General features: G+C 41.9%; 2 protein-coding genes and 1 non-coding gene across 3 annotated transcripts in view; 2 read left to right on the top strand and 1 right to left on the bottom strand.

Moving 5' to 3' along the window:
- Positions 1-6796, top strand: part of LOC135522074 (Wilms tumor protein 1-interacting protein-like) — a 40530-nt gene extending 33734 nt beyond the window's left edge. The window contains exons 6-8 of the mRNA XM_064947996.1: positions 639-690; positions 4315-4383; positions 5339-6796. Coding sequence (XP_064804068.1) covers positions 639-690; positions 4315-4383; positions 5339-5482 — 265 coding nt within the window. The 3' untranslated portion in view covers positions 5483-6796. The remainder of the gene's footprint in view (positions 1-638; positions 691-4314; positions 4384-5338) is intronic.
- A 762-nt stretch (positions 6797-7558) lies between these two features.
- Positions 7559-7631, bottom strand: trnar-acg (transfer RNA arginine (anticodon ACG)). Its single transcript has one exon. It is a non-coding gene; the product is annotated as a tRNA-Arg (tRNA).
- Positions 7632-7864: 233 nt separating this feature from the next.
- LOC135522073 (phosphatidylinositol-3-phosphatase SAC1-B-like) lies at positions 7865-20753 on the top strand. The gene is made up of 18 exons (XM_064947995.1): positions 7865-7917; positions 8502-8599; positions 9334-9408; positions 9530-9657; positions 10288-10437; positions 10642-10701; positions 10816-10849; positions 11719-11820; positions 13148-13320; positions 13471-13619; positions 13814-13912; positions 14031-14169; positions 15143-15212; positions 15402-15474; positions 15919-16012; positions 16132-16224; positions 16359-16416; positions 16665-20753. Exons 1-18 carry the CDS (start codon positions 7889-7891, stop codon positions 16799-16801), a joined length of 1761 nt encoding a protein of 586 aa, XP_064804067.1. The 5' UTR covers positions 7865-7888; the 3' UTR covers positions 16802-20753.
- The last annotated feature ends 913 nt before the right edge of the window (positions 20754-21666 follow it).

The raw sequence follows: 21666 nt of genomic DNA, 5'->3' as shown, positions 1-21666 counted from the left end.
TGGGTAAAGGAGGAGAGAATGGGGTAAAGGAGGAGAGAAAGGAGAGAATGGGTAAAGGAGGGGAATGGGTAAGGAGGAGAGAAGCAAAGGAGGGAGTAAAGGAGGAGAGAGAGAAAGGGGTAAAGGAGAGGGTAAAGGAGGAGAGAAGGGGTAAAGGAGGAGAGAAGGGGTAAAGGAGGAGAGAAGGGGTAAAGGAGGAGAGAATGGGGTAAAGGAGGAGAGAATGGGGTAAAGGAGGAGAGAATGGGGTAAAGGAGGAGAGAATGGGCAAAGGAGGAGAGAATGGGCAAAGGAGGAGAGAATGGGCAAAGGAGGAGAGAATGGGCAAAGGAGGAGAGAATGGGCAAAGGAGGAGAGAATGGGCAAAGGAGGAGAGAATGGGCAAAGGAGGAGAGAATGGGCAAAGGAGGAGAGAATGGGCAAAGGAGGAGAGAATGGGCAATGGGGGAACTGGTGAAAGAGAGGAAGTGTTAGAAGTATTAACCTGAAAAAAGAGTAACAGATACAAGTGCTGTATCTATATCAAGCCTGGTGGTCTTTCTGTAGGGAACCAGTATAAACCAGACATATATGTTCAGTCTGAAACTGTTATTATTTCTACCAATTGAAGCATCTTCTTTGTTCTCTCGTTTTCTCAGGGTCTTGGCCCCCAAATGTGCAGCATGTAACCAGCCCATTCTGCCTTCAGAGGTAAGCTCTCTTTGAACACAACATCTTCAAGTAATAGCCTAAGGACTTACATGTATACAGCCATAAAATAGGTGTTTTTCTGATCATCTGCATGTCATGTATGACAAAATACCAAATTGATCGGTTGACTACTAGTGTAATGAACAGGGCCTGGAATGGTTCCTGTCTGCAAAGTGATTTCAACAGGAAGAACTCCTGTCCGCAGTAATGATGAATGATAATCAAAATGTTCAGGCATATATTATGGTTTACGATGCAAACACTTCCACTCCCATCCCATGTCGATATAGACAGTCACATTGCAACCTCTGACCTGATTCCCTCAGGGTAAAGATTGATAACCAACCCCAGTGTTGAACCTGAGACAGGAGCCAGATGTGAGGAGAGAGTTCCTCTGGCATAGCAAACGATTAAGTGTCCTATTGAGGCAGTAGCAAACATAAAGATTCCTACTGAGGCAGTTGCAAACGATCAAGAATCCTACTGAGGCAGTAGGAAACAATCAAGTATCCTACTGAGGCAGTAGCAAACGATCAAGAATCCTACTGAGGCAGTAGGAAATTATCAAGTATCCTACTGAGGCAGTAGCAAACGATCAAGAATCCTACTGAGGCATTAGAAAACGATCAAGTATGCTATTATCCTAGGTCAGGCTCTAGTGCAAGAGAAGGAAGAGGAAGGGGTGTGCTGTGTTTTAACATGTTGCATATGAGCAGGTATCCCTTTAAGCAACTGTTTGGATGTAGAGGGACTTGAAAGGGATCTCAGGCATGATGATCAGCTTTCCCACTTTAATCATTTGGAACTCGTCTCTGAAGTCTCACTCTCTCCTGAGCCAAGCAAGCTGCAGTCAGGATTCAGGAAGACATCCATTTTCACAGCTATTTACTCAGTCTAAGGTGATAACAGACCTGGGAACATCTCTTGTTGTAATGGCTGCCATAGTTACACGCAGGTCAGCAGACATCCCCCCCAAACATTTTATTTATTTATTTAGTGGTTGATTGAGCTGGCGCAATGGAACCAATGGAAAAGTCCCAAAAGAGAAAACCCAGAGGATCTTGCACTCCATTCATGCTCAATCAAACTATTAATGTATCTGAAAGAGCGCTATTTGAACCAGAGGCCCTACTAGGACACCATCCACTGAGGTGTAGATTCAGGGCTGGGCTTCTATTGGAGACCTCTGTGTGTAGGCCTACGTGGGGTGGTTTTGGGAGGGGTGTTGTTTGCCTATTTTGGTGTGTGGTTCAGATGCAGGCACTGCAGCCTACGCCTCACCCAGTGCATGACTTGCCCTAAACGTTATCCCTCCCTCTTAAAAAAATGTCCAAAATTAGAGTTGACTCGACAGGAATGTTGCCCCTCCTCACTGAGGCTATAAGGGTAGAATTCAGAATAGGGGGGCAGTTTGTGTTGGACGTGCATGTACTTTGTCATGGAAAAGGCCAGATAAATTCATGCCTACTAGCAGGTGGTTTGTAGAAGGGACCACAGTGCAGTACAAGGGGGAGAGTTTATAATAGCTTTTATTTAATGTGTGTAACTGGTTTTAAATGAGTTGATAGCTGAAAATCTTCCATGTACCCTCCTGCTGAGTGTGTCAGGCTGATATACAATATAAGATGTCAATTAGCTGAATAGTTAATTATATTATAATGTCAGTTCTGACAAGCCTTACTTTATTATCACATAACAATGGTATGTAACCACATGTCCATGATGAATAGCTTGTGTGATGACGGTAATAATTGGTGAAAGTCTGATAAATATGGAACATTCCAGCTGTAGTACCTGCCCTCTGAAGCTGTAGTAGGCTGAACCCAGACGGTCTGTCAGAAGCTAACTGTTCGTTAGCCATATGTTGTGTAGAAATGTGTTCTTTGGCACATATGGTGTCTTTGACACTTGGCTGTTTTCTCAGGTGAAGGTTCACAGTACTGTCCAGAATGCTGGTGTTGGCCAAAGGACAAGTTTCTACACAACTACCTTCTTGCCAATCTTGGCCTATTTGTAGGCCTATTTCAAATGCTGTAGTTTGTAAAGGTTGGAGGAAAAAGGACATATATGGATGTCAGGACAAAGCCTAATTAGCTTGCCTGCTGGTTGATATATCAGCAGTAATTAGTTTGCTGTACCTGTTAGCAATCACGGCTAACTGTAGCTGAAAAAGAATCAGGCTAAATGAAAAAGCAATGGACAAGAGGCCTATAACGCAAGGGGATATTTTTATCAATGGATGCTCAGCATGTAAAAAGAAATGTACTGTTGGCTATCTAAGGATCTCAACAGTCCTCTCTGAAGGTGGAGAGTGGTGGTCAATCTATCATTTGAGTGTTGACTTCTGTCATTGTTGTGATTATGTCACTGATGGATTCCATCATTTTGGTGTTGTGACATCATGATACATGCTATTAGAGGCATAGAATTACATCTAAGTTGTTATCAATAAAACGTCACAATAAGGCAAGGACGGTAGCCCCACGATATCTCTCAATATTGGCCACCATTAATTATATAATTGAATTATAAGTGAACTACACATGATTAGTTTGAGTGGTTTAGCTTCACTTCATCATCATTTGTGGGCTCTGCCTGTCAAGCAGCAGAAGGGCGCATTTGCCGATGTAAGCCCATTGTTAGCTGATAATGGCTTACTTTGCAAGCTACCGGTAGAAACTTTGTACCGTTGGCTAAACGTAGTGCTAAGTAGAGCTAATGTACTTTTGTCTCCAACCAACGTAGGCCTACCGCGTGAAGTTAGCTAACATGCTAGCTACATGCCAAATGGATCGGCTACCCTCACGAATCTGAAAAACATGATCAATTGATGCTTACTAATCATGACATGCATGCAGTTACTTGCTGTATAACTCTGATGACAGAGCTAAATGTGGAGTAATCTAAACTGTGTAGTTCTGACTATGCTCTTCAAGGTGATGGTATTAAAATCAAATAGTTATAACATTTAACAAGCCCTTAAAAACAGCATGTAGTTCTCAATGGTTTTAGTGGAGTTGGGGGTCTCCTTGCCCCCCAGCAGGCAAATCGAACGTTCGGCACCTTATTGTAACGTTTTGTTGATAACGACCTATAGAATCCCATTTGAATAGGATCTCTTTGGTTACAGGACTCTGATTGGCTGATGCATTTCCCACTGTCACCTGCACCTGCAGAAGATGAAAAGTGCACTGAATTGAATGCACTGTTACTGCCAACCTCTACTTACGGTTTTGTCCATAAACCAACAGACAAAACAACTTTGCTGATAACTACTGATGACAAATGTACATACTATGACTGTGATAAGTGGTTGTCACAGCCATAGAATCATTTAATTGGATCACTATGGTCTCAACTATCTTAAGATGCACTAACTGTCAATCGCTCTGGATCAGAGAGGCTGCTAAATGTCTACATTTTTTATATATAATTTTAAAACTCCACTGAACAGGGCCACCTGTCACATATTTCTCCACACCTGACATTGGCTGCAGGAAAAAATGGAGAGTTGTCCGGGCCATGCATGCCATGTTTAACTGCTTTAAATGAACCGATCCAGCCTATACTGATAGCTACTCGGGTTCAGTGGACACTGAAAAGGCTGTCTGTTCCTCTCCACAGGGCTCTGATGAAACCATCCGAGTGGTATCCGTGGATAAAGACTACCACGTGGAGTGCTATCACTGTGAAGTGGGTAAACATTAAGATACAAATTCCCTTTTCTATTTCCTTGTTGTTTTCCCTATATCCTTGTAGAGACTGGATGTTCTGTGTTGTTGGTGACTATACTACATGTTAAAGCTGTCATCTTAGTAAGTATATCCACTATAAAATGCCTCGTTATTTCTCCACATGAATGTGCTTAAATGCCAGGGGGTAGATCCTATACCATATGTCAGCCTTCTCATCATATCAAGAGCTCCATATTTCAGTCATCATTTAGTCTTTTAAAATAAACGTTAGAGAGATTCTGGAAAGCTATTTACTGCACACAGATCAAAGACAAGGTGGTCCCAGTGCTTAATTACAGTCTTGGTACTAATTGCAAGCTAGAAAGAGGAGCTCAAGCACATGTTCATTTGCTTCGCTCGTCAACACTGTCTGATGATTCTCCTCAAGTGCCTCTTCTCCTGACTCCTGCCTTGACTTATGGAGTTCGGAGAGCACTTGAAAACAAACACCAGTAAGCCGAGTGGAGACGAGAGCTTTTGAGGATCTCTCTCTCTGAATAGCTCCACTGTGGAAGCTAGTTCAACAATTAATAGGAGTGGACACAAGAGTTCACCCAATGTCCTTCTCATACAGTGTTTAGTCTGTCAAGCCTGCTGGGCAATTCAATGGGATTTAAGAATACCTTCAAGTTCTTTCGCCTTTGACAAGGTTCTGTTCTTCACAAAGATGTTTACATTTGAGGAGAGAATGGCCCACAATTCACCTTGCTGGTATAGATAGTTATGCCTCTGGAATATAGACAAATGTGTATTTTAAACCAGCGTTTTTAATGCATATTTTGCAGTTAAGATCCCATAGAATCAGATAGATGTAGATGGAATCACAATCACCTTTTGGGGTAATGTTCAAGTGTTAGATTTATTTTATAGGCTTTTCCCTTTTATCTTCCTCATCCCTCTGTGTTGGTCTGTAGGACTGTCAGATGGAGCTGAACGACGAGGAGGGGCACCGCTGCTACCCGCTGGACGGCCACCTCCTCTGCCACGCCTGCCACCTGAAGCACATCGAGCCGGGCTGCGCCTCGCCCACCGCTGCCTCCTACCAGCACCAGTTTTAGTTTTAGGATCTAGTGCATGGTGCCACCAGGTGGCCCTCTGAACTAACTGCCAATAACCAACCACAACCAATCTGCCAAAAAAATCTGTCTATAATGGTTTGGATGATAATGTATGCCTTTACTGTACATCTCTGATGTAAATGTGGTCCCTTTAGGGTTAATTGTGCGATTGGTTGATTGATTGATTGATTGATTGAGTGTGTGCATGTGTGGGAGTGTGCTTGTAAATGAGATAGACCTGTTATTATTTTTTTATGAAAAAATATATTTCTCTATCGAAGACATTGTTTATTAGTTGTAAAGTGTTGAACTTTCATCTGACACAAATGTTAAAATACTCTGGAAATATTTTTTAAATATATATATATTTAAATAGCAATGCCAAAGCACAGTTGTATTTTAATGACTGATACCAAAACAATTAAGCATGGAATTATAACAATACAATTTATAGTCTCAATTAGGTGCATTGTGTGTAAATAAATATGCATTTCATGTGCTTGTGTAAATATCCTGATCTTCATTTTCCCCTTTGTGTGCCACCAATTTCAGTTGCTCAGTTTGAATCAATGTGTTTGTAGATGCTGATAGAGTAGAAATAGTTTGCATAGCTGAATAGAGCAATTGCCCAGTGTTGTTGTGTCTCTGTGTGTGGATTATGAAGGTGTGTTTCCATTACATGTTTTACTAGAAATACCTTCATTACTCATTTGAGCTAATATGCAGGTAGTGTCTAGAAAGTCTAAGTTAGCAATTTAATACACAAACTGTACATGGCCCTTTATTATTCCATGTCAGTGGGAATCATGTTGTATTAGTATTACATTTCTATTGTAAAATGAACCCTGGATGTTCTGTTCCCAACACTGATACTGGGCTAATATTCCTACTGTCCTCTGTCACACACCACTCATAGAATATACTTTCTATTAGATTATTAAACCAAATATGGCAGTTTTGTCTGGGTCAACAATGTTTCCAAAATCCCTGCACACAATTACCACCTAGGAAAATAGATAACTAGGTTTATTCTATTCCAATAAACCCCCGAATTCAATATCTATGAACAACCCCTGATAACCCATTTTGGTTTGTAGTGACAAAAAAAGTGATTAAGTTTCAGTAGGCTTAGTCTATCATATTTCATGATTTATTATATTTATCCTTGTTTGAAAAAAAAATCCCATGGTCATTAATCATATGTTCAAAGTATGTGACGTATGTGAAGTATTCCAGTCGTTTACTGTATTTAAAAATGATTTGAGAGATGTCCATATCAAATATTTAACAAAAATAAATGCATTTTAATAGGTTGTCAAATTGTCTGTCTCTTCTTCATTAACAAGTAGCCTGTATACAACAAAATCTTTTGCACAGCTGTGGAGGGTATATCTTTACACGGGTATTTAGGATAATCCAAATAAATGTAGGCCTAAAGGGGCAATCAGCAGTTGCAACGAAACACAAAGCGTTCCCCACCACTGTTTCAGTAAAACATGTAATCCCTCTCATATTCATAGACATATTCATAGACATAGACATAGACATAGCTATGGATGCAAAATTGGTTTTTATTAACTTTTACTTTGTTTTTAAAAACATTGAGTAAAACAAGCTTATATTTTTGGTTCTGATGGGGTACGACAGTTATATAAATTGATTGATTCCCATTGATTCTTGAAGAATATAAATTATATTCTTCAAGAATCACTGGGTACAGAGCATTAATGTATGGATATATCAACTGCTGATTGTCCCTTTGAGGCTATTAGGACACACAAAAACATATAGAATACAAAAAGTTTGATCAACCTTAATATGAGCAGTAACGTTAGACCAGACAGCGATGTTTTTTCAACAAACTCGCGGCAGGGCAAAATCAAATATGCAGTAGTCCCTAGGCGACGAAAAGTTCTGAATCGGAAGATCAGAGTCAGCCAAGAGTCGAACTCAATCAAACAAGTCATGATACCATCGAAACAAAGAATAATATCTTCCTTCATCATGACAACAAACAAGCTATAAATTCATCTTCGGAGAAAAAATATCAGAGAAGATCCGGAGAGAAAAAAGATACGAGCTAGCCAGGAGTCGAACCTAGAATCTTCTGATCCGTAGTCAGACGCGTTATCCATTGCGCCACTAGCCCGCTGAAAATGGTTCAGGGACTGTCACTTTATAAAGTTATCACGATCTGATTTGTAGAGTAGTAGTGCATTTACGAAACTGTAACTTTGATCAAATAATGTATTTGTGTGTGATACATAATAAGTTGCTGCCTATACTTTATCATAGTTTGCAAATGTGCTACGACGCTACATGTCTGACCCAGGACGCGAACTCCGGTCCAGCCATAATATACAATGTGCACGTTCATTGACACGTCACTAGGTCAGACCTCTAAAGATGGCGACCGCCTACGAGAAATTCAACCTGTAAGTCTTGAAAATATATATCGTTTTCAGTCTTTTATTTTCAGAAGCTAGCTAGTACAACTTTTCTGAAAACGTTGCCATATCTTGATGAGAGAAAATTGCCGTATGTATACGTCTAGAGCTAGCTAGCAGATGATAAACTAGTTAGCTAACGTTCAACAGCAATTACAGGCTGCAGTCATTCGTATGCGGGATTTGTTTCAGTTTACAGTATTGTAGCTAACGTTAGTTTACAGTCATGTCAAGGATGTGTCGTTGTGTTGTCCGTAACAGTACTTATTTAGCCATCTGCCTTTCGATTTAATTAAGTGGTAGAATTCAATCGATCTTGTTGATGAAACAGCTAGCTAAAAAAATAGTTAGCTTAGCTGTTAACGTTAGTTAGCCCATTGAGCCAGCTAGTGAGTAGCTAGTATGTGTGAGCTAGCTTGTGGCGACGTTAACCACTAACTAAGTTGAGCTTTTGCCAAATCAAGCCGATGTTTTCCCTTTGTCGTCACCATGGCGTCACCATGCCAAATGTTCGTCTACCAAGGGCACTGATTTTGTATCTCCCTCCTCTGTGCCCACTCTCCTCCCTATAGGCACACTACCCCAGAGAAGTTTTACATTGAGGCTTGCGATGACGGCTCCAATGATGCACTGTCCATTGACAGGGTGTCCACAGAAATGATCCTCACCGGTAGGCTGTGTTTGTGTGTGTTATATCATCATGGCATGATACTGTCTTATGCCGACCAAGTCCATTGTATATATTTTTTATTTAACTAAGAAAGTCCGTTAAGAACAGATTCTTCTTTTCGTTGATGGCCTACCAAAAGGCCTCCTGCGGGGAAGGGGCTGGGATTAAAAATAGGACAAAACGCATCACGACAAGAGATAAACGCAACACTACATAAAGAGAGACCTAAGACGACAACAATGCATGGCAGCAACACATGACAACACAGCATGGTAGCAACATGACAACGACATGGTAACAACATGGCAGCAGCACAAAACGGTACAAACATTGTTGGGCACAGACAACAGCACAAAGGGCAAGAAGGTTGAGACAACAATACACCACGCAAAGCAGCCACAACTGTCAGTAAGAGTGTCCATGATTGAGTCATGGAATGAAGAGATTGAGACAACTGTCCAGTTTGGGTGTTTGTTGCAGCTCGTTCCAGTCGCTAGCTGCAGTGAACTGAAAGATAAGCGAATGGTGGTTTGTGATCATAAAGGCAATGAAAGAATGATGTGGCTCAGTTGGTAGAGCACTGTGCAATGGCAGAGTTGTGGGTTTGATTCCCATGGGAGACCAGTACAAAAAAAGTATGAAAATGTCTGCACTCACTACTGTAAGTCACTCAAGATAAGCGTGTCTGCTAAAATGTTTTAAAAAATGATGATTATTTGTCTTTGTCTCTCTAGTGAGGAAAGACATTCCTCCCCATGCGGTCACCAGGCCAATATGTGGGATCATGGGAACTATCCGTCTGGTGGCAGGTAGGTTCAATCTTGCACTCTGTAAAATGATCCATTGAGAAGACTTTACCTGTGTACACACAAATGTTCTTAACAGGGTGAGTGTTTACTTTACCTGTGCCCCTCTGCCTACCCTCCCCAGGCACGTACCTCATCGTTGTCACAAAGAAGAAAAAGGTGGGTGACCTGTTGGGCCATGCTGTGTGGAAGGCTATGGACTTTGACGTTATCTCTTACAAGAAGACTGTGCTGCACCTGACAGACAACCAGGTAGGGAGGTGTGAGTTGGGGCCCCAGTGCCAGCCCACAACCACAATCACCCAAGCTCAACATGACAACATGTTAATGACGGTGGGTTGTTTTGTTGTGGATGCTGACCTGTCAAACCCTAGCCTGACCAATATGAATGCATTATATTGGACAGAGGATGCTCGGCATCTGTGCTGACATAGATGTCCTGTGTTGAATTGGCTATGGAGCTGGTCCATGGCAGACAGTGTGTCTGTAGACAGTCAAGTGTATGTGAAGGGCAAAGAGAAAGAGACCCCTTCTCACAGACAGAACAAGTACTGCATTCAGATGGTGTCATCATGTAGCTGTTACAAGAACACTCTGTTCTGTCCCCAAGTCTAGACAAGTGTTTCTCTATTAGTGAGCATCTCTATGTTGGCTTCTAGTTACAGTACTGGTGGAGGAGATGTTATTTATAGTATATAAGTTTAGATTCCTTGTATATATTATTTTAGGATAGTGGTCATCCAATACTTTCTAACCATCATTCCACCTAACTTCTATTTTGCTTTCCTTCTTCAACCTTCCTCCTGACCTCTCACCTTTGACCTCTGTGCTTTCCTTGGTCAACCTGCCACCTGACCTATCTTTGAATTCTGACCTCATCAGATGCAGGACAACAAAGCCTTCCTATCCATGATCAACAGTGTTCTGCTCACAGACGGCTTCTACTTTGCTACAGACTATGACCTGACCCACACTCTGCAGAGACTTGCCAACACAAGCCCTGAGTTCCAGGAGATGAGCCTGCTGGAAAGGGTGAGAGAACGAGGGGATATATATGTATGTGAGGGAGGAAAATAATGTAAGAACATGTTTCCATTTGGAGATACATTCATGAAAACACGAGTAATGTGTTTGTACTTTTGTCCTGTACATATGCAGACATTTCCTATGCAGGGCATGTGGAAACAAGTCGAATGGTATGATAAAGATGTGTTGTGTTCTTGCCCTTTTTTTTAGGCAGATCAGCGGTTTGTGTGGAATGGTCACCTGTTGAGAGAATTCATGCCACAGCCAGAGGTAAGGACAGAACTGATACATGTTAACCACTTGTGGTAAATATAGAATGAATATGCTCCAGTACAGATCTTATGATCTTTCTAAACTGCATTGTCTCTGTTCTTCTCTTGACAGCTGCACAGGTTTGCTTTCCCAGTTGTCCACGGCTGTATCCTTTCATGTTTGTTTTTTTGTTACAAACTCCAGATTAAGACTTTCTCCACTCTTCAATTCTCATAAACAGGAAGACCCTCATTACCACTTCCTGTGTAAGACAACAGATATTGCCCATGTGAGATATGTCATTCACAGGGCGGTTGTTTATAGTGACTGAACTGTTAAACAGCATTGTAGTTTAAACCCTGTAATCTGTAAATAGTGTGAAATCTACCCTCTGGGAACAGTTGCATGTGTGCACAACACACTAGATCACATGGTCATTTTCACGTTCATATTTTGCATGGGGTTTAGCGGTCTGAGTGACTGGATGTAAACCAGCTAGTGATTCCCCTATTTCTCTGGATTAGTCTTGTCATTCTTTTCCCCGAGAAAAACATAGACCATGTATATGGTCGGCAGGGTAGCCTAGTGATTAGAGCGTTGGACTAGCAACCAGAAGGTTGCAAATTCAAACCCCCGAGCTGACAAGGTACAAATCTGTCATTTTGCCCCTGAACAGGCAGTTAACCCACTGTTCCTAGGCCATCATTGAAAATAAGAATTTGTTCTTAACTGACTTACCTAGTTAAATAAAGCAAAATAAATATCAATAGAAGTGAACTTGCAGTTTGCTCCTTTAGCCACAAGGGGGAGCTAAAGATTCATATAGGTCGCATTATAATTGGGAAATTAGGGGTATTGTATTTACAGACAATGGAAAGTGAATCCATTGACATAATATGATGGAGCCCACTTTTCTAAACATCACAACACTCCAAAACATTTTCTGAAAAGGAGGTCAGAGAAAGGTTGAGTTCAGGAGGTAAAGTTAGGCTTTAAAGGTTAAGACCGTGTTACCCCTAACCATGTGTTGTCCAGTCATCATTATGAAGTCCTGCTGCATCAATGGGAAGATCTTTGACTGGAACGTCATCTCCAGACGGAGCTGCTTCAGGGCTGGAGTACGTTACTACGTCAGAGGTGACTGATTCCACATCCACCAGCACGTCTAACTGGAGCTTTCTGACTAGAGCAGGGCTGACGGACAATCTTTTCCACAGTGGACCGGTGTGGGTGCAGGGGGTTTTGTTCCAGCCAAACAGTACCAGTCAAATGTTTGGACACACCTACTCTTTAAAGGGGGTTTCCTTATTGTAGAATAATAGTGAAGACATCAAAACTATGAAATAACACATGGAATCATGTAGTAACCAAAAAAGTGTTAAAAAAATATAAAATATAATTTTGATTCTTAAAAGTAGCCACCCTTTGCCTTGATGACAGCTTTGCACACTCTTGGCATTCTCTCAACCAGCTTCATGAGGAATGCTTTTCCAAAATCTTGAAGGAGTGCCCACATGCTGAGCACCTGTTGGCTGCTTTTCCTTCACTCTGCGGTCTAAACCATCTCAATTGGGTTGAGGTCGGGTGATTGTGGAGGCCAGATCATCTGATGCAGCACTCCATCACTCTCTTTCTTGGTAAACGAGCTCTTACACAGCCTGGAGGTGTATTGGGTCATTGTCCTGTTAAAAATGAAAATGATAGTCCCACTTGGTGCAAACCAGATGGGATGGTGTGTCGCTGCAGAATGCTGTGGTAGCCATACTGGTTAAGTGTGACCTTGAATTCCAAATACAGTGCCTTGCGAAAGTATTCGGCCCCCTTGAACTTTCCGACCTTTTGCCACATTTCAGGCTTCAAACATAAAGATATAAAACTGTATTTTTTTGTGAAGAATCAACAACAAGTGGGACACAATCATGAAGTGGAACGACATTTATTGGATATTTCAAACTTTTTTAACAAATCAAAAACTGAAAAATTGGGCCTGCAAAATTATTATTATTCCCAATGTCAAACCACTTGGAGAACATTCCAAACATTGAAATTCAATGTAACCATGTTTGAACTTTTAGGAAATGTTCTGTTAAGGTAATGAAATACCAAGTATATACCCCCCCTTTTTTTTTTCTTCCTTCCTTAAATGTGCTGATAATTTTCATAGCAATGAACTATCCTGCACCATTTCCGGAAAGTTGTGGGAAGGTTTTTTGCAAAATAACCATAGGACAACCACACTCTCACCAAGCTCTAAGAAACATGGTTCTCAGAACGTTATATGCTTGCTGGGTCTTCAATCAATATATTGATTAGTGGAATCATGTGTTTTACAGCTGGGTTGAAACAAAACCCTGCAGACACACCAGCCCTTTGCAGATAATATTGGCCTGTCCACTTTATAGTTTTACTGTCAAACACTCTTCGTTCAGATGGATCATTACATAATGTCTATTTGGTCCATCAGGCATTGACTCAGAGGGTCATGCAGCTAACTTTGTGGAGACAGAGCAGATTGTCCAGTACAGCGGGGGCAAGGCCTCATTCGTACAGACCCGAGGCTCCATCCCCTTCTACTGGTCCCAAAGACCCAACCTCAAGTACAAACCAAAACCTCAGATCAGCAAAACCATTGACCATGTAAGCTACCTGTTACAATATTCCATTGTTTATTTCATGTTCAAACATGTTAATGTACAGTACAAGTCATTTAATTACAGTAGAGGTGTGATATTGAGGATTACTATACTGAGTCAAGTCTTTCCTACCTTTATTGTCCTGCTTTCACAGCTGGATGGCTTCCAAAGGCATTTTGACTCGCAGATCATCATTTATGGAAAGCAAGTGATTTTAAATCTGATTGACCAGAAAGGCTCAGAGAAGCAATTGGAACAGGCCTTTGACAAAATGGTGTCCAGCTTGGGCAACTGCATGGTCAAGTAAGGACTATAGCTTTTCCCCATCATTCATTCTGATCCCACTATGCCCGTCTTCTTCTAACGTCATTCATGTATTTATTTATTTTTTAGGGGTGAACATTCTGTCTAAAGCCATGGAACTCCAAATAACCCCTTACAGAAAATGATTTAATTGGATTTTACATAACTTTTCTCCCTGTACCGTGCACCTCTAGGTACATAGCGTTTGACTTCCACAAGGAATGCAGTCGGATGAGGTGGCATCGCCTGCAGATCTTAGTCGATATGGTGACAGAGATGCAGGACGAGTATGGGTAAGTATTTAGTCTGCATGGGGGGGGTGTTCATCTCTCTCTGTGGTTTGCTGATTTGTTTTGTGACAAATGTTATTGTAAATATTATAGAAATCAAATTGTTTGATTGGTTGGTCAGGTACTTCCTGGTTGATGTGGATGGGAACGTTCTGGTGCAACAGGAAGGGATGTTCCGCAGTAACTGCATGGACTGTTTGGACCGTACCAACGTCATCCAGAGTCTGCTGGCACGACGCTCACTGCAGTCACAGCTGGAGGTGGGAACCACCAACCAGACACGCCCACACTGACTAGACATGTCCATTTTTTATATATATATATATATCACACACACACTCCTACCACGTCCATCTAGACCACAGGTGTCAAACTCCTTCCACGGTGGGCCAAGTGGCAACAGGTTCTCTCCTTCCTTGTACTTGATTGATGAATTAAGGTCACTAACTAGTAATGAACTCTCCACACCTGGTTGTCTAGGTCTTAATTGCAAGGAAAAACACAAAACCAGCAGACACTAGGCCCTCCACGGAATGAGTTTGACATCCCTGATTTAAGCACTTCCACCACATCTAGACACACTATCTGTCTTTGACATAATGAGCAATGTCATGTTCCTCTCGGTTCCACCTCAGGAGTTTTACTGTTCATTAAAGGTGTAGACTTAGCCTCCCCTTTTACATTCTGTAAAAGCAATGGTAAAAATCTTAATGGCAAACCACATTTTATGAGGAGCTCGTCCATTTTGACCTAACAGACCTTTGACTTGACAAAGTCATGCGTTTCACAACTTCTTCGACTCACTTGACCCACATTTGCAAATGAGCAACAAACTGACAAAACAGAGACTGGAAATTCCAAACTTTATGTTGAAGGCCTTTGACTAAAGCTGCTGTCTCTGTGGACTTTGACTGTGGGCTGTTTTAGTTATCTGACCCTATTTGGGCTGTGAAAAGGTCAGGTCTCATCTCACCCAGGTACATTAAATACTTCAGGTACCATTGTGTTTTATTCAACTGTTTTAGCACTGTGGGTTAAATTGTCATTGAAACATGTATTAATAGTGTAGTAGTTAGGCTGCTGGTTGACCCACAGGGTGATGAAGGTGCAGTTGCATCAAGGTCTTTCGGGTAAACAACAGTGCTGAATCTGATGGCGACCATCTTGGTTCCTCCTTGCCCCCTGTAGTCAGGCCACTGCAGTATCTCACCACACATCTTTGTTTATCTGCAGCGACTGGGAGTTCTCCACATGGGCCAGAGGATTGAAGATCAGTCCGACTTCGAGAAGATCTACAAAAATGGTGATCCTCAGCTGAAATCTGCACACTTTCCTACCCCTCTGCCAGCACGAGCACAGCATTGTCTTCCTTATGAGATTATTCCAACACTACGGTTTGTTAACATGATTGAAATCCTCCCCTCTTTCCACTCACTAAATCTGTTTTCTTTCTTCCACCCCCCTTTTCCTCTCTCACACTTGCTCGCTGCAGCGTGGGCAGACAATGCCAATGCGTGTGCCAAGCAGTATGCTGGCACAGGGGCCTTGAAGACGGACTTCACAAGGTGAGAGAGAGGGGCTCACGTGTTTCTTGCTAATCTAGTGATTAGCAAACTAAGGCACAGGACTAGCTCTCTTCATGGATTCCAATAGAACTTGTCCATTTTAACAATGACAGAGAACTAGTTGTCTTTCTGCTGGCACAGTACCATCCCACTGTCAGTCACACCCCACATACCTATGAAGTTGGCCATGCATTATTGGCTATGAACTACATAAAAACATTGTACTGGTTTTGGTGATGAGTATTGAATGGACTGGTGCCCTTAGAACAGGGAGGAAGGAGTAGGATGTTTTGCTAGTGACCTTTGTTATCACCAGGAAGACAACTCTTGAGTAAGAGCGTGCTCAGGAAAGGGTGGAGGATGACGTGGATGAATATTTGTAGTGTGTGTGAGAGATTATGACAAGGATGACTGAGGATGACTGAAGAGTTGCTCATGTCTCAGAACAGGGAAGAGGACACAATGGGGGCTGGTGATGGATGGATGGAACTCCATGATCAGATACTACAAGAACAACTTCTCAGATGGCTTCAGACAGGTGTGTGTGTCTACTGTGCATGTGTGCCAGTTATTAGTCATGTTTTTGTAAATGTGACTAATAAAAAATGCTTGACTTGTGTGGTAACTGATAATTGAGACATCTCTCCTGATCATCAGGACTCTATTGATCTGTTCCTGGGTAACTATTCCATTGATGAGGCAGACATGACCACACCCCTGCATGAGACCAAAGACTGGAAGTTCCTCACGGTGAGATCTGATTGGCTAGGCCTGATCACTGCTATGTGTACTGATTGGCTACAATATGTGTTGGTTTCAGTCACAGGTGGTAGATTGAGATTTCGTTATCTTATTTAACTCCCATTTCCCCTCTCCCCCTTTAGTTGCCCATTATCATGGTTGTGGCATTCTCCATGTGTATCATCTGCCTCCTCATGGCTGGTAAGACCGCAGTGGACTCCCTTGTCAATTCTGCATTGAATCCTAATAGGGGCATGGACTTTGTTTGAAAATTCTAGTTACACCTGCACCAATCTCAAGTTAGGATTTGGTCCCATAAACACATTTTGCCGTACTTCGTTTTACAACACTTTCCACTGGTATTGACTAGGCAAGTATGTGCTATCAATGGGTACTTTTTCAGTACCTAGTTATTACCTGTAGTCACCCTGCGTGTCTCCCCCCCTCAGGTGACACGTGGACGGAGACCCTGGCGTATGTGCTGTTCTGGGGCACAGCTAGCTTCGTGACGGCCGGCGTCATCCTCTTCAACGGTCGGGAGTTTGTAGACGCGCCCAAGCTGGTCCAGAAGGAGAAGATGGACTGAATGTGTGCGTGTGGAAAGCAGCTACGCCCCACAGACTTCTCCTCTTCCTCTTCATCCCACTCTTCTTCATCATCGTACCCTCAGGATAAGCGGGCCTGGAGCCTGTACTGATTACTGAGCCAACGGCATGAGGAAGAGGAGGAGGAGGGTGGGGTGAGAGAAAGGCCAGGTGTATGATGTAGGGCTGTGAAGCATACAGGGACTCACTCTGCACTGGCCTGCTGCTGTCCACACCACTAGCACATTGTTTGGGCTGGGGAAGATCCCTAACCTTGTCCATAGACTGACTGTATAAGCTGAAAACTGTCTGATTTTATGATACGATACCCCACTACGGTAACATTGTTACCCCGCTGCACGGAATGCATATGGGCACTGCTGTTGTTGCCATAGCAACCTTGCCAAGGGAACTTCTTAAAAAAAATATCTTGCTTTTTTTGTTGACTTGTCACCTAGCTACATCATGTCATATTTGCTCTGTTAGTTGCCATATTGTTTCAGTGTCATTGCCCCTTAGTGGTCGATCTGAAGGTAGTGTCTTAGTGTGATAGCTGACCTATTGGGTGCCAGTGGCTGTCTGTCGGCCCAGCCCAAGCCATGATCCCAAAATTAGGTCACCAATAGTCATGGAGAGAATGTGCTAGCTGGTCAATTATTGGTGAGGGAATGTTCTAGCTGGCCAATAGGCAGGAAGAGAACGTGCTAGCTGGCCAGTGGTTGTTGAGAGAATGTTCTAGCTAGCCAATAGTTGGGGAGAGAATGGGCTGAACTGTTTCAATAGGGAACTTTAGTTATGGTGTCCCATCACCATTAATGCCATAACTGCCCATACTATTCTCGCTCACTGCACTTCTGAGTGCACAGAAACTAAGCGTTTCACATGAGGATTGCTCTGAGATGTGACGAGAGGGATGTTTGTCTGTGTGGTATGTCTGGCCGTCAAGTCTTCCCAGGTATGGAAAGCTTCGTGAAACAGCTGGAAAGACAAATCCTCATTAGTTTCTAACAACCAAAAGGTGTGAGAGAGCATCAAACTATATACTATAGTGAGTAGGATCTGTCTTTGACCAGTAGACTGAGGCCCAAACCTAGGCTAATAATGAAGCATGGATTTAATGGCCCAATGCAGCCATTTCTATCTCAATATCAAGTCATTTCTGGCTAACAATTAAGTAACTTACTGTTGTTGTTTTCAATTAAAATGGTTGTCTAGGATTGTCTGGGAATGGTTTTGGGGGAGGGGGAAACTGAACTAGCTGTTATTGGCAGAGATGTTTGGAAATCTTTGTTATTCATCTTTTAACTAATTTTTACCGTCTGGTGATGTCATCCCACCAAAACAGCCTGAAATTTCAGGCGGTCTTTTCAAATACTAAGAGCATTATAATTTTCACAGTATTATTTCCAACCTGGAAATGTACACTGCTCAAAAAAATAAAGGGAACACTAAAATAACACATCCTAGATCTGAATGAATGAAATATTCTCATTCGATACTTTTTTCTTTACATAATTGAATGTGCTGACAACAAAATCACACAAATCAATCAATGGAAATCAAATTTATCAACCCATGGAGGTCTGGATTTGGAGTGACACTCAAAATTAAAGTGGAAAACCACACTACAGGCTGATCCAACTTTGATGTAATGTCCTTAAAACAAGCCAAAATGAGGCTCAGTAGTGTGTGTGGCCTCCACGTGCCTGTATGACCTCCCTACAACGCCTGGGCATGCTCCTGGTGAGGTGGTGGATGGTCTCCCAGACCTGGACTAAAGCATCTGCCAATTCCTGGACAATCTGGTGCGACGTGGCGTTGGTGGATGGATTGAGACATGATGTCCCAGATGTGCTCAATTGGATTCAGGTCTGGGGAACGGGCGGGCCAGTCCATAGAATCAATGCCTTCCTATTGCAGGAACTGCTGACACACTCCAGCCACATGAGGTCTAGCATTGTCTTGCATTAGGAGGAACCCAGGTCCAACAGAACCAGAATATGGTCTCACAAGTGGTCTAAGGATCTCATCTCGGTACCTAATGGCAGTCAGGCTACCTCTGGCGAGCACATGGAGGGCTGTGCGGCCCCCCAAAGAAATGCCACTCCACACCATGACTGACCCACCGCCAAACCGGTCATGCTGGAGGATGTTGCAGGCAGCAGAACGTTCTCCACGGCGTCTCCAGACTCTGTCACGTGCTCAGGGCCCTCATACAACCCTCATGGAGTCTGTTTCTGACTGTTTGAGCAGGCACATGCACATTTGTGGCCTGCTGGAGGCCATTTTGCAGGGCTCTGGCAGTGCTCCTCCTTGTACAAAGGCGGAAGTAGCGGTCCTGCTGCTGGGTTGTTGCCCTCCTACGGCCTCCTTCACGTCTCCTGATGTACTGGCCTGTCTCCTGGTAGCACCTCCATGCTCTGGACACTACGCTGACAGACACAGCAAACCTTGCCACAGCTCGCATTGATGTGCCATCCTGGATGAGCTGCACTACCTGAGCCACTTGTGTGGGTTGTAGACTCTGTCTCATGCTACCACTAGAGTGAAAGCACCGCCAGCATTCAAGTGACCACAACATCAGCCAGGAAGCATAGGAACTGAGAAGAACCACTCCTTTATTGGGGGTGTCTTGCTAATTGCCTATAATTTCCACCTGTTGTCTATTCCATTTGCACAACAGCATGTGAAATTTATTGTGAATCAATGTTGCTTCCTCAGTGGACAGTTTGATTTCACAGAAGTGTGATTGACTTGGAGTTACATTGTGTTGTTTAAGTATTCCCCTTTTTTTTGAGCAGTGTATATAAAACACGGGAAAATCTAGTTTTTGATTGAACTGGGCATTTTGAACAAAGTCTCATGGGTCATTGGCGATTTGAAATGCCACGTGTCCTCTATGACGATTTCTAAGTGCTTTAGTGTGTCTCTGGATGGGAATGTGAACTGTTGCTCTCTCTTACACAATCTTTCTCTATATTATTTATCCTTTGATTATTGGCTGTTCTGTAGCACTAGCCCCAAGTCAAATTCTGATTCTTTATAAGAGATGGGGTGTTTAGTAGCAGGATTGGGTCCAATTCCATTTGAATTCAGTCAATTCAGGAATTAAGTTCCAATTCACAACATTCTCATTGAAAAGCATTGAGGTCATGTTTAATTGGAATGAGAATGTCAGTTTACCTCCTGAATTGAAATGAAATTGAGCCCAACCCTGGTGTATAGTGTACATAATCATTACAGGATCACACTTACCTTACCTGCTGATCTGAGAATGTTAAGAAAAAAGTATGTAATGTTTTTAATATTAAATTGATTATATTGCCGCTTATGTGTCTTTCCACTTCAACTGTAGTGGTGCAAAATGACAATGAGAGTATGTATGTCCTATAACTTTAAATGTAGTGGTCCAATAATACATTGGTGTATGGTTACTATGATAAAGCATAACCCAAGGTACACATCGGCTACCATGCCAATGGACAACAGTGCATTATCAGCTATAAGCCTATCAAATTCAAGAATCAGCCAGCATAGTGTCTCTTGCTGATCTGTGTTTTTAAACAGATGATTTAGGTGCCATGTAAGCCTAGATACAATTTAATGTAATGACAAAGCATTGTATGCTTGTAAGAATGATGCGCAAAATGATCAATACAAATGACTGTGATATTTAAGCTGAGTCGTGTTTGAGTGGTTTTACACATCTTTTTGGTTTGACTGCTTTACCAATGAAAATGGGTTGCTACTGTTGACTCAAGGCAGTATGAAGAAAACAAGCTGGACCACAGTTGTAATTGTTTTATAGGCCTATATTATTGTCACATGTTTTTGTTTCAGAGGATTTATTTTGGGGCAGTTATTTTCCAGGATATTCATTTGTTATCATTGTGTTTTTTTGTCACTTAAAACATTGTTGTGTTCAAGAATTGTGTAATAAATGTATCATCAGTCTTTCTGTTCCATTTCCTAATATTGTTCTATAAAAATGGTTATTTGACATGAAATGTAGCCCATTTATTGTCCATAGTGTTTTCTGGTTTAGTTAAGTTTTAAGTGACAATATGGAGCATACTATTGGTAAAGTAATAAGAAGCAATGTGCTTCCTTCCTTTAGGGGGTAGTTTAGCAAGTGTATTCTTTATTAGATAATGGTTAATCATTGTCCGGTTTCTTTTCCGAACTTTGATACACTATGTAAGGCTTTTATGTTCCTCATAACATCTAATAGGATCACTTCTCATCAGCATCCTTGATTCAATTGGCTATGCTGTTTTGCCTTTTTGAAGAGTAATGGTCATTCTACAGGGTTGAAGATATGACAGCCTATCAGCTTTATAACAAAACTCCTCATTATATCCATTGTCCTGGTGTCATACAGTCGGCCAACATCTCTCTCTATACATAATGTTTTCAATGAAATCCTCAAGAAGGAGATTAAGGAGTTGACATGCCAAGATCAGTCATGACGTGAGGGGGATTTTTGCATACAACAATGGATTTTGGAACTAGATGTTCATACTATAGTTTGAGGACGTGCATGTCCAGCCTGCTTTAGCTGTAATTCCTATCATCTATATTAAGGTTTGTTTTAGAGTGAACATTGTGGAAGAAATAACAATAGGATATTTCTGATTTTACATTTCTAAAAAGCTGTTTTCGCTTTGTCATTATGGGGTGATGTGTGCAGATTGATGAAGGAATTTTTTACATTTATTTAATCATTTTAGAATAATGCTGTAATGTAACAAAATGTGGAAAAGGGGAAGGGGTCTGAATCGTTTCTGAATGCACTGTAGACCAAGGTTAGTTTTAGAGCTAAAATGGTTTGGAAGAAATGGTTTTTGAGCCCTGTTTATAAATCAAA

The sequence above is a fragment of the Oncorhynchus masou genome, chromosome 30 (assembly GCF_036934945.1).
Source record: "Oncorhynchus masou masou isolate Uvic2021 chromosome 30, UVic_Omas_1.1, whole genome shotgun sequence".
Lineage (NCBI taxonomy): Eukaryota > Metazoa > Chordata > Actinopteri > Salmoniformes > Salmonidae > Oncorhynchus > Oncorhynchus masou.
This window is presented reverse-complemented; position numbering and strand designations above follow the sequence as displayed.

Bases quoted from the DNA above. Each gene is read 5' to 3' on its own strand.
- LOC135522073 (XM_064947995.1), top strand. From the start codon at position 7,889: ATGGCGACCGCCTACGAGAAATTCAACCT. The intron at 8,600-9,333 runs GTAGGCTGTGTT...TTGTCTCTCTAG, and splicing joins CACAGAAATGATCCTCACCG to TGAGGAAAGACATTCCTCCC. The intron at 9,409-9,529 runs GTAGGTTCAATC...TACCCTCCCCAG, and splicing joins AACTATCCGTCTGGTGGCAG to GCACGTACCTCATCGTTGTC.